The sequence below is a fragment of the Euprymna scolopes genome, chromosome 3, assembly GCF_053919585.1.
Source record: "Euprymna scolopes isolate OS-2025 chromosome 3, ASM5391958v1, whole genome shotgun sequence".
NCBI classification, from domain to species: Eukaryota; Metazoa; Mollusca; class Cephalopoda; order Sepiida; family Sepiolidae; genus Euprymna; species Euprymna scolopes.
Window position 1 is genome coordinate 56,428,072 of NC_136484.1, and position 13,831 is coordinate 56,441,902.

General features: G+C 33.1%; 1 protein-coding gene across 2 annotated transcripts in view; it reads right to left on the reverse strand.

Annotated features, from left to right (window-relative positions):
- Positions 1–12,967, reverse strand: part of LOC145255568 (transitional endoplasmic reticulum ATPase) — a 73,751-nt gene extending 60,784 nt beyond the window's left edge. Inside the window, exons 1-2 of one of the 2 annotated variants that reach the window (XM_080114025.1) lie at positions 12,629–12,967; positions 2,886–2,988 (exon numbers count right to left, since the gene is read on the reverse strand). In XM_080114025.1, coding sequence (XP_079970151.1) covers positions 2,886–2,988; positions 12,629–12,645 — 120 coding nt within the window. In that variant the 5' untranslated portion in view covers positions 12,646–12,967. The remainder of the gene's footprint in view (positions 1–2,885; positions 2,989–12,628) is intronic. The other variant, XM_080114029.1, reaches the window with a different exon arrangement.
- Positions 12,968–13,831: the final 864 nt, after the last annotated feature.

The window sequence follows — 13,831 nt, forward strand, 5'->3', positions numbered from 1 at the left end:
AATATGCTACTGGACGTCTATTTTGAGAAAAGCAGGCTGCTAATGCCGTCACAGATGCCTCCGTTTCTATTGTGAATGGAACTTCATCCTCAATGGTTGCAACTGAAGCCTTACAAATTTTATCTTGTATTGCTTGAAATTGATTTTTGAGTTTTTCAGTAATAGGAAATGCTGTAATGTTTAACAAAGGTGAAATCTGATCGGAGAAATTCTCTACCCATGGTGAATAGTATAAGAGACCTAAACCTCGTTTGAGTGACTTACTACAGTTCGGAATTAGTAATTCTTTTAATGGTGTGAGTATATCTGGATCAGGACTGATTGTTCCATTTTCCAATAGGTGCCCTAAAAACTTGAGTTTGGTTATACCATATTCACATTTTTCAGGGTTCAGTTGCAGATTAAGACAATCGGCAACTTTTTCAAATGCTTTCATACAAGTTTTTCCTCTGATGGCAATGTGATCTATGTAGGCAAAGGTACCTCTGAGTTCGTGTTCTTGGATTATATTGTGCATAATGCGTTGGAACACAGCTACAGAGTTTGTTAATCCAAAAGGTAACCAAATAAATTCGTAAAGGCCTCCATCAGGTTCGAATGCTGTATAAATTCTTTCATCTTTACGAATAGGGCATTGGTAATAGACTTCAAATCTAATTTACTAAAAATTTTATGTTGTGATAGTTGACATAAATATTGAGGGAGTGGAAAAGCATCAAGAAATGTATATCGATTAATAGTGGTAGAATAGTCAATGACCATGCAACGCTTATTGTGGGTTACCAAGACTTGGGCTCTCTATGAGGAATTAGATCTAGTTATAATTCCTTCTTTTAAGAGTTTCTATACTTCATTCCGAATAAATTCACGATCAGATGCAAAATAATTCCTGCCTTTTGTTGCAATTGGTTTACAGTTATTTGATAAATTGGCAAAAAGAGCAGGTGGCTTTATTTTCATGTGTGACATTAGATTTGTAAGGGAGGTATTTTTTCATTAAAAAGGAATTCTACAGTTATGTAACTGTATGAATTCTTGTCCAAGTATAATAAGACGCACGGGTTGGGTAAAAGAGAAACGCACATTAGGATATATTTGTCCATTAATTGTTATAGATGCAACACAGTGACCTTTGGTTTTACTTATGAGGTTTAAGGCAGCCATACTTACTGTGCCAGAAGATAGTAGACAAAGGCCGAGTGATCTCACAACGTTCATTTTTATGAAGTTATGAATGCTTCCGCTGTCTACCACAGCTTTCAGACAAGTGCTGTTTACTGTTGCCTTTACAATAAAATATTGTGTGCGAGGTGTGCAAAGAGATGAAGCTGTAGCAATATAAGCAGAGCTAGTTCTTATATTAGGAGATGTCTTATTTCTTTTAGACCGGCAGACTTTAGAGAAATGACCTCTCTTTCCACATGTAAGACAGTCTTCCTAGCAGGGCAATAGTTTCGAGAATGATTTTCATACCTACAGAATTGGCATTTAGTATAGTGAACTGCTTGATTAGTTCTCAAAAAGGCAGCACATTCTTTAGTTAATTCAGACGTAGGATTATTTTTAGATTCTTCTGGATACATTGATACTTTTGCTACAACTGACGAAGTCTCATAAGCTGCTGCATTGTGTTGAGCCATTTCGAGACTTCTTGTGGTTGTTACCATATTATCCAAATTAATTTCACAGCGTCCTAATAGTCTTTGTCGTATCATTGAGGAAGTGAGACCTGTGATAAAGACATCTCTTATAGCTAGTTTGGCATGCTGAGAAGCAGTGACGTCTTCGAACTTACAATCCTTGGAAAGATCTTTTAAAGTTAAGAACTGAGCAATTGATTCACCTGGTTGCTGCTTTCTAGTAGCGAGTAGGTGACGAGCAAAAACTGAATTAACTGGTTTGATGTAAGTAGATTGAAGAATACTTATAGCTTTCTCAAATGTTATACAATTTAATATCAGGGAATTAGACTTTAGGTGATACATAATAAGTATACTTAGCTTATTCGGAGGATTTTAAGGTTGAGCCGCTGTCAGGGAATCTATACAATTGACGAGGGTACGATACCAGTGGTTCTATTCGTCAACGGTTGTTTCCGACAATCCTTCAAATTTACTAGATCTCAAAATCATTTATTTTTTTATGTTGAATAAATTGTAATAAAAATGAAGACCTTTTTAAATGAGTAAAAAGGTTTTATTCAACATAAAATACAATCAGTAGGGATGCATAACAAACGAAAGCGCAAATTTCCAACATTATTTTTCAGTCTATACGGTGCATGCATAATAATGCTACACATCACATCATAACACTAAACAAGCATAAAAACATTAAATTTCAGTCTTTGAATACCAGCAAATAACTAAACAGGTTTATAAATATATATTTAAGATTAAACATACCTTTTTCTTTTTACTAGTTTGATTAATAAAAATAATATATATTTCTCAGCTTAACATAATTAAAAAGATGAGGCTAGATTTGCAATCTGCATCCCAATGCATCAAAAATCATAAAAGATTGCAGTAATTTCCATGTATAATCCAAAGACATTTTCTAATGGGAAAAAGTACACTGCATGCAACATGGCCTGTAACAGTTATGAAATAGTCAAGGCAATTTGTTCTGTTATTAAGTAAAACAATAAAACAAGGAGATCAGTCCAATGATGCATCCAGGCTTAATTTAAAACGTAATTTAAGTATTTCAGTTGGCATAAAATGAAACATGTCAGAATAAGTAGTCTTCCTGACTTTGAACCCAACTACACAAACCATCATAATCTTAATCAATGTAACCTGCATTGAGCAATGAAGATTCTTAAGGAATAAATTTAAAAATCTAAACCATATTACAAACAGATCGGAAAATGATATATTTACCTGTGACAGACAAACAACAGAGTTGTCTTCATTGGCAGCTTCTTCAACTATGAGCCGATTGGGACGCTCTTTATCTCGTAAAATTGCTGTGGCCAGATAATCACTGATAAGAAAATGAAAATATGGAATTTAAAAAGCAGTTTAAACAATTCAGCTATATATTGAAATTCAGTGTAGGTCTAGAGTTATCCAATTTCAGTTTTTAAATACTAAAAAATGTGAGATTTTACACACGACAATTATCACTAACATACTGAAAGAGAAAGTTTGAAATCCACATGAACATAAAAGAGCTATGCTACCATGTACCTCTGCAATCAACTCTTATTTCAATCATATAAGTTGAATAATCTTTTGTTCAATTTTGAGGAAAGACTGAAGATTACATTCATAATTGTGAAACATTGCAGTTTTTGCTAATTTTTCAGCCTCCTCTGGGTCAAATAAGTTTTCCTTGTATTATTGTTTAGCAATTATAACTTTTGGTAGTTCTTCAGCAAAATCTAAAAACAACCTTAAATTGTAAAAAAATGTTTAAGACATTTACTTAGCCAATCAGTGAAAGACAAACCAGTTTTCCCCCAAAAAAAACTGTATATTGATGGTCATGTATTTGATGCAAAAATTGTTAACTAATTTTGGTAACATCTGAAGACTTATAAAAAAGCGAAAATGTGTGTGTGTGTGTGTGTGTGTGTGTGTGTGTGTGTATATATGTATGTTCGCTTTTGTGTATGTCCGAGAAAGGCTTTTTTCCAAGAAGCGATCGGTCGACTCACTTCTTAAAACTTTTTATATCACGTCTAAATAATATCTACAAGTTAACGAGTGGGGGGGGGGTCGCCTGTCTATTTAATTTGCTCGACTTTGAAAAGATAAATATTCAACCTTTCTTGATCGCCGCATGTGCATTAAACTTTTTCGTATAATAAAAGCAAAACTAATTCTGGCGGCATTTTTCCGGTTGCGATCGCCAAAAATGTCCGAAAGCAATCAGCTTTGATCAACGTGGAGTTTCTCCTTATATCAGACAATTGCTATTCAATTTGGACAATCCCCTTTTTATGGGGAGCTAATTTTCCCCACAACACCTTGGGGAAACAAAAAAAAAAAAAAAAAAAAAAAAAAATCCTGCCCCTCAGTAAATAAAATACTGCCCCACAGTCAAAGTTGACCTCATTAAGTATGGGCACCTGCCAAGTTTAAATCTATATATATAAAAGCGAAAATGTATGTGTGTATGTATGTACGCTTTTCCTCGATGTCCACAAAAGGCTTCTTTCAAAGAAGCACTTGCTCGGTTCACAACTTCTTAAAACTTTTTATATCATCTATAAATTGTAATATCTCAGAGTTATCCACGGAGCTCGCCTGTCTATTTAATTTTATTGACTTTCAAACGTTAATTATTCCACATTTCCCGCATCAGCACGCGTTACATTCGGTTTTTGGTATAAAAAAAAGCGAAACTCGACTCTAATCACAGGCCGAAAGCCAGTTGTCTCAAGAGAGCTAAGTAATGTTTGTTCAATGTCGACTTCGTCATATCAGACTGTAGCTTTCATTTCGCTCCTCCTAACAAACAGGGAGCGGGTTTTTAAAAACAAACAAACAGATTTATTCACCTCATTCAAAACTGTCCTGCACAAAATCGTAGCTGCTGAATACCTATCGCTGTCACGTCAATCAAAAACGCGCACCTGTTTTTTTTTTTAACACTTTACTATTTTCCAACTGCGCGTCATGAAGGCTTCGTTTTTTTTTCACGGACACCTGTTTTTTTTTTCACATTTTCGGGTTTTTTTCACATACCCCGAAAAACACCCGGGCAACGCCGGGTACCCCCTCGCTAGTACTTAAATAAATTCAAACATGTTTCCGTTACTATTTCGTGGTGGCCCAGTGCTTAACGTTGTTTTTTTTTTCCAACTTTAATTTCCAACTTCGACTCAAGTGTTCGATCCTTCATACTTACCTACCAGAACTTCATTTTTTTAATTTTACTCCCCCCCCCAACACTCGGGTGTTTTGATTTACCCAAAACCACACTCGCCTCCAAACACCCAGGCAACACTGAGTACTCCCCACTAGTATATATATATATATATATATATATATATAAGGCAAAAGTGGTGCGCGTGTTTTTGTATGTCCGCGAAAGGCTTGGGGAGGGGTTCAAGAGGGTTACTATTTTCGAGAAATTTTTATATACTCCCTAGATTATAATATGTACGATTTGTGAATGGACGTCGTCTCTACATTCATTTTGATTGACTTTTATAAAATTCCCTCTATTCCATCATTTCGCGTGTTTGTTGGTCTTTTTCATATAAAAGTGAAACTAATTGGAGCGAAGTAGGCACCACCCGGCTTTCCGGCCAGGACTCCAGAAAGGCAATTAGCTTTGATCAATGTTGGGAAAACCCTTCATATCAGATAATTGCTATTCATTTGGAGAGGTCCCCCTTTTTTTTTGGGGGGGGGGCTGGTTTTCCCCAACATCGTGAAGAAGCAGAAATTGGCTTGCAGCCAACCTTCATTTTTGCGCCTGCGTGATTCTTAACTTATTCACTTCAAGTCAACTTTTTGATAAATTTGAATGCTTTTCACTTCCTCTCGCGTCTTAGTGTAGCAGTAAGGTCTCAGCTTTCCTTTCACTTTCTTTTCCTCCTTCGCGTCACGGGTTTGAGCCCGCCTGCCTACTAACACCCCCCCCCCCAAAAAAAAAACACCCGGGCATCTCTGCTAGTATAGAATAAATGTACAATAAGAAAAAAAATTTCGTGATTAACATCAAGCGGCCAATATTTTATTCACCATCAATATATGGGAAAGGGGGAGAGTACAAATAGTTCTTAAAATTTTAATAATTCAATTTTGCCCTCAGAATTATTCTTTTGTAACAATTATTTTCAATAATTATTAAAGAAAATTAGATCACTCATGACCTATTAAAAATTTGACAATGTTTTCATAAATATTTTATATTTTCTTTGATCTGTATAATACAAATAAGATTGTTTGATGAGGTCATAAAGGATAAATAATAACTTTATGATGTCATTCATTTTCATGTAAATATGTATTTACTTGATAATCATGTTTTATCAATTACTTTTTCTTATTAACACTTTATGATATTCAGTACACAGTGAGAAACATCCAAACAAGATCCAGAATTTTAACATTATACTAGCTGGCTTGTTATCTCTTCACAAAGTTCACTACTGCTTTAAAATAAGTATTTCAGAAAGACAAAAATAGAAAGTCGAATTATTTAGATAATAAAAAATAAATCTTCTGAAAACATTTTGTTAGTCAAATTAAAAAAAAAAATATCTTTAAAGTTTGGTTTTCAATTTTGGAAAGAATTTATATATAAATTTTGATCAATGAAAAATACTTTGAATGTAGATTTGCTTTACTAGATTTAACTTTTTGAAATTATATCACAATAGAAAAAAAAATATCCATTAATATACGCTGCATTCATTCTGTTATCCACTTCATTAGATCTAGTATTCCTTTCTGTATATAAAGAGATATTGCCAGTTAAATATTGCAAGTTTTGAATCACTTCACACAATAGAATTAATAAAAAATAATATCAAGAAATCTTCCTGTAATGATTTGGGCATTACTGTCAGCAGCAATTTGCGTTGCACAAAGCATATCTAAAACTGCCAAGAAAACCAAAGGTGTCTTGGCATTAGTCAACTGTAACAGCCATCACCCAGGATGGATGGAGTTGACTCCAAATGAATTTCACATCTCACGTGAGGGTGGTCCACCCCCACCAATCGGCAGCGGAGTCAACATTCAACCATTCCCAGTTCCAGCATTGAAAGTTTAGTCATTACTTTTATGTGTGCTCTCACTGTTCCTAGAAAAGTCATCAATGGGCTGCCTCTGTGCTTCTTCCAGTCAGCATGTGCAATTTAGAGCTACCAACTTGTGCATAAATTCCTCCTCAGAGCATTGAAGAACATGACAACCCAGCAAAGTCTACTTTTTCAAAGCGTCTCTGATGCTGGTGGTGTTTCATCTTGCATGGATGGTGCAGTTTGGAATATAGTCAGAGACAGATGCATCAAAGGCAGTATATGTCGAAAACCTTGAGTGTATGAAGATCTTTTTTGCAAGAGCAAGATTTTGCAGCCATACAGCACTATTGAGCTTATCAGTGCTGGAAATATCTTCAATTTTGTTGAGAGAATTATCTCTATCTACTTTGGAAATGACCAAAGGTTGTATGAGCATGATCGATACAGATTGTAATCTTTTCCTTACTCTGTTCAGTAGCTGTAAAGGTTGAGCCAAGATACATGAACTGCTTGACTTCCTCAATGATGATGCTATTGACAATGATATAGACTTGTGGAAAGGGGGTAAATGGCAGACAGAACCTTTGTTTTTGAGCAATTGATCATCATACCTATGCATTTGGCAGTGGTATTGACATTATTCAATGCCTATGTTTCACTGAGGATAGCAACATTGTCTATATAGTCCAGATTAGTAATGGAACAATCACAGCTAACTTGCATTCCAGTGAAGTCAATGCCCTGATCAAGGATCCTGTCAATAATATAGTTGAACAAGATGGGGGACAGAATACAACATTGGTGGACACCAGTATGCACATTAAAGAATTCTAATTCCTCTCCCTAACAACATACTTTTGTTTGGGTGTGTGAGTAATAGGCCTTCAGCACATTAAGCAGCTTTGGCGGAAATCCATCAGGGTTCATTTACTACAAACTTATGCACTCAACAGGTGTAAAGTCAATGAAGCATACAACGGTTGCGTACTGACAGGTCCGGCATTGTTTCAAAATTTGTCCAAGTGAAAATATCTTATCAATGCAATTCCGACCTCATCAGAAGCTGGATTAGTTTAGTTGGGTTCAAGGTCCTATGTTTGAAAATACCGTACGAGAATAATTGAAAAGATTCAATGCAATATCACTTATTCCACGATATTGCTGCATGTACAGAAATCACTTTTTTTTTTTTTTTAGAAAGGGAAAATTACATCACTCCAATTTGCAAAGACTTTTTTAGTACCAAACACCTGTAAAAATACATCCTTTATAACCGTTATGCTGCACAAAATTAAACATGGACACAAACACATGACTTATACACTGTTTATTTCCCCTTAAGATTGTACATCATTCATTTACTACACATACACTTTTCAGAAAGTGTAGTGCACCTGAGAACTGCACACATTGATTTCATTATATGAAGTATTGATGCTTAATCTGAAACTCTCAGAGATCAACTGGCTAGGATTGGTTTGGCTTGTACGTTTTATAGCATATAAACATATTGAGGATTATTTAATACAGAATCAATATTATTTGTAAATAACTAATTGAGCATTAAGAATTATTTAAACTCTACAAGTTTTTAGATCTAACAGCATTAAGAAAATATCTCATTGGATTTGAACTGCCAATTTCATATCAATTAATATCCATTAAACCATGCATGCTACCAAGATGTTTCAATAAGTGCTTAAATTATGTCAAGCTTAAAATTGACATAATTACTTCATAGGCACAAAATAATGCTTATTACATATCCACATATTCTAATGTCAACAGGCTGTGCAAAATCATTGTTTTGAACATGTTTTGTTATATACTGTCTGACACACATGGATTAATGCTTATCAAAACATCAGTATATGTGCTGTCTAAATTCTAGTAACAGTTTGATGCAGCAAGTTCTTAAATTGTGTAAATTTTTAATTGGGGAGTTTATTTTATGGGAACCATTGAGTTATTTAAATGTAGGATTTTTTTGTGTGTAGAAAATCTTTTTACAACTTAAAATCATTAATGTCTTTAATAAGTTATTCATAATGTGAATACCACCAGATGTAATTTCATGCAATACTCACGATAGATTTTATTCAATAAATAAAAATAGATAAATAAACCTAACAAATACTACTACTTCATATATATATTCATGTATATAAACCCAAAAGCAATGACAACTCTTGGGAATTTCTCAAAGATCTCCTATTGGAGTAACTTCAAATATAAGAACATTCTGACATTTTTAAATTCAAATGTATTAAACCTTATAATTTTTACAAATCTAACTTAGAAACTTCAGCAAGTAATCAACAAGAGAAACTGCTGGCTAAATACTAACAAATATTGGATAGTCTGTAGGCATAGAATTGAATGAAAAAGAAGAGTGACTCAATGGTTACAGAAAAATCAACTGTCCAAAATTACACTTTGAACAAAGAATATAAACTGCAACTAGGTCATCAAGGAGTTTTTATGAGAAACTGTACTTGTTCAGAAGTAAATAAAGAAAATAGGATCATAAAGACAAAACGGCAGTTATAAATACTAAGAAACTACAGAGCCATTTAATAGACAAATAGTTTATAAAAAACAAAGATTCAATTACGTTGAACAAAAGTTAAAGATGCTAACTTTTTAAAAAATTAAATTTTGAATTTTATTAGCACATTAGTTCTGTACCAAACTAGTTAAAGGCTACAGCAATCATAAATCTAGGGCGGGAGATACAAAGGGAGCAACAGAGACCGGGGGGGGGTACAAAGGATATTGGAGTAACTATTGATCTATACTTATATATCAAACGTCATCTATTAAAACTAACCGTACATAGATGACGTCAACCATCAAATCAGGAAGAGAGGAAGGGTCACGGTTCGTCTAACATGAATCGTCTGTGAGTTTATTTATAAAACTGAATCTTCCTAATTTTTGTTTGCAGAAATTGTGCACATTTGATGACGTCACAAAAGACGTAGTATATACTGGATGACAACATACATTAGGACTGGGTGGGAGATTATGACATCGACATGATCCATTAAAACAGAGGAAGCCGACATCCTTTATGACGTAATTAAAGGCAATTGATAAGTAGGAGGGGAAGGGATCGAAATAGAAAGAAATGGAAAGGAGCAGGAAATCGAATTATTACTATCAAGATATATATTATCTGAAAATGGAAGACGGCGTAATAGGGAGGAACGGGTAGCATAGTATAAATAGGTGTGACGATCTGTGATCTGTTTATTCTAGATGATCCTATAGGTCACAGGTTGTTCAGAGAGGCTAAACTAAGTCGTCTAATACACTAGACATCTTAGCGTGTATATTTGAAAGCAGCAGCAACATGCAAGTTTCAAACATTTATGTAAATATTTTAGAATTTCCAAATATATACAACAAATACTAAATCAATTGGTTACTGTTGGTTTAGTTATTAATCAGTTCTAATAATTACAAGCATTCATTGGCTAATGAAAATGATCGAAAATTTTTCAGTCCATAATAAAATATACTTTTTACTGAATTTTACTAAATATCCAAAGACCGGGCCGAGACTAAAACAAAACGGGATTTTTATCCTGGGCCCCCAAAATCAATAAAGATTAAACCATTCCAGAAATGATCCGGTCCCTGTTGATTTTGCGGTTGGGTGTTAAGCTCTGTACAATTCTAGGAGGTAGGTCCACCCTCGCAGGTTTCTACGTCTTCTCTCTTTGAGAAGGGTTTTATTGCTAAACGACTGAGGCGCCCTTACTGGGGAATGCCGACGGAACTGTCCAGGCACTTCTTGCAGGTCCCCTCCTGACCGCGGCCTCAATCCCACTTTCCGACACTGGTGTTGTTGGAGTTATTGCAGTAGGAGAGGACTAAACAACTTATATATATATATTATTTATTTATTATATACATGAGAGAGAGAGACTTATTATTGATCATTATCATAATACTGCAAGGTCCACGGGTTCATTTTACAACTTCTCTGAACACGCTTACATCCGAAATACTGAGGAAATGAGTGAACGAGTCGCACCCTGGGGGATCAGAGTTCAACAATAGAAATGATTGAACTCAACACGGAGAGCGGACAGCTGTTGAAGAATAAGCAAGTCATATTATAGATGACAAAGAAAGTATTTAAAGCGAAAGTAAAGCTTTTGTGCTTTTATCCTTTTTTCCCCCAAGATTAAGAACTGGATGACGTCACCATTTTTTTTTTCTCCGCTTTCTACCAGATGGACCGAAGAAAAAGAAGCCAAGCAACAAACGTTGATCATACCTTTTCTTTTTTTTTAATAGAAAAAGAGAAGAGAATGATCTCAACTCATTATTGAACCAATAGCTTACCACGTCCGCTTGTGAAAGGAGAAGAAAAAAAACACGTCATCCAAATATATTTTAACACATTAATACATAGTTTTGTTCATAATTTATTTTCACTTAATTTAAACAGAACCTTTACGAAAAAGATTTTTAATAATTTCAGAGATACCTCCCCACTCACCCCCAATAAATAACAATCGGAAATGGACATTATACACTTTTTAATGCCTATAGGAAAAAGGCTAAAATAAAATTAGGTTAAACAAAACATTAAAAACAACTTAAGCTTACCCTTTATTTCTATAACTAAAATTTCTCTACAAAAATAGGATTTGTAAACAAAAATATTAATAATTAGGAAAAAAAAAAAGTAATTACGTCTTCTTAAGTTTTTTTTTTTGTTGTTGTTGTTTGTTTGTTTGTTTTTAACCGGCGTTGCCCAGGAATATTATCTTTGCTTCGTTTTTTTTTCTTTTACCAAAATATATTTTTTAAAAAATAGCATTTTAAAAGTTAAATTACGTAACTAATTAAAGTATTAATGGAACCAAATTGTTATTACAAAACTATGATTAATTTTTTAATGGTAATGTTTTAATCTCTATTTTTAAGACTGAATATAGCTTCCAAACTTGCGATCTTTCGTAAATGATAATTTGCTAAAAACTTTAATGTTAGAAATGACTTTTTATTCGAAAGTTTAAACGCTTTCAAATTCCGTTCAAATTCTGAAGGATCACGCAGAAAATTTACTTTTTTTTTTTTTTTTTTTAACTATTAATAAAAAATAAAAATGGCCAACTTGTTTACGAAGAAGCCAAAATGCATTCTGGTGGATTTAATTTTATAATGAAATTAAAACTCTTTTTAAAAAGTTCTGTTTAACGTTATTACTTGGGCTAATTGAAAAAAGAACAAATAAACTTAGAAGGAATTTTCATTATTTTTTTTTTATATTACAAAAATTAAAGTATTCGCTGAAAATCATTAAAATAGATTTTCTAATGAATTATTAAAACTTAATTTAAGGTCCATAAAAGAAGGTCTAGCTAATCGATTGATCCAAGTGACTTAACGCACTTATTTAAACGATTTCTTTATTATTAATTAGATTTTTATTTGAACTCGTTTATATTAACAGAATAAAATTGTAAATATTTTTAACATGGTTGAAAACTTAAAATTAAACTATTAAAAAGGGGGATTTGTTTATAGTAACTCTTTTGTTGTAAACCGAACCCCCATTATATAACCAACAAAAATATAATAAAATTTTAAACTGTTGAAAATACATATTTGTACATGTGAATAAAAAATTTAACACTTCATTATTTCTCATTTAAAACTAATAATCTTTAAAAGGAATATATATTTTAAAATATAGACATGAATCTTTTTTTTTTTTTCAGAGAAAAAAAAATGAAAAATTACTAAAACTGTTTTTTAGTAAGATTCTGCGTTTCGTTTATAATTTTAAGTCCGATTTATTTAATCGTTTTTATGTTTTAAATTCTTCAGTATTACTTCCAACATTCAAAAGAATTCGAAATCATAGTTTTTTCTTTTCCTACAAATGAATAAACTTACTTTCCTTTGTCGCCCATTGTTATTGAGACGTATGTACGTAGCGGTCCTGCTTTCTCGACGGCAAACTGCTGAGTCTTATTTCCAAAATGGCCGACAGTAAACTCACGCTTAAAGTCTCGTTTAAACCACCATACAATGACAAAGCAGAAAAATAAAGTTGCATTCTTATTTATTTACAAATACATTTTTAACTTCATTTTGCAAATCTTGTTCTGAAAAAATAAAATAATTTTAAAAAGATAATAATATTGAAAATGCAACACGGTACTTGATTACGAAAATAGGATTCGAACCTTGACAATCCTAGTTCATTTTTTCCCCCTCTAACATTGCTCTTGTGATTTTGTGAGTCAGTGAGTCACTAATTCTTAGAAAAACAGTTTGTTTTATTTTCATTTTTTATCCAAATGTTTTTGAAAGAAAAGAAATCCCACAAATTTAAAGTTTTACCTTATCTGCGCAATAAACTGATGTACTAACTTTATTTTATTTTTAATTATTTATTTATTATCATATAATTTTTTATTTATTTTTAGTAGAAAAATTTTTTAATAATTTTTCTTTTACCTGGACTTTTTTCTTTTTTTGTTTTATATATATATATATATATATATATATATATATATATATATATATATATATATATATTCCTTTGTGTATATTTGATCTATTTTTGTTGATTTTCACCAAAACTAGATAAAATTGCTTGTTGGGCTTATACTCGCCTCTCAAAATTAACAGAGATTAAACCATTCCTATAATGATCCGATACCTGTTGATTTTGCGGTGGGGGTTTAGTTTGTACAATTCTGGGATGTCCACCCTCCCAGGCCTTGCCTTCTCTCTTTGAGAAGGGGTTAGCTTATTGTTAATCGCCTGAGACGCCCTTACCGGGGAATGTCGACGGAACTTCGCAGGCACTTTTTGCAGGTCAGAGTGCCCTCCTTATAAAGCGCTAACTTCTCAATCCTACTTTTCGACCCTGGTGTCTAATGTAAGTGGGCAAGAACTAAACAACTTCTTTAATTATTGTTCTGATATCAAAACTGTAATTTGCTTTTTAACGTATACAAATTTGATTTTTTTATTCCAAAGATACTCTCTATGGCGGCGATATTCACTTTTGAGAAATATTATTAAACTAGCCTGGGTGCCCGGCGTTGCCAAGGTGGTTGGAGGTGTGTTTTGAGCAAAAAAAAAGTG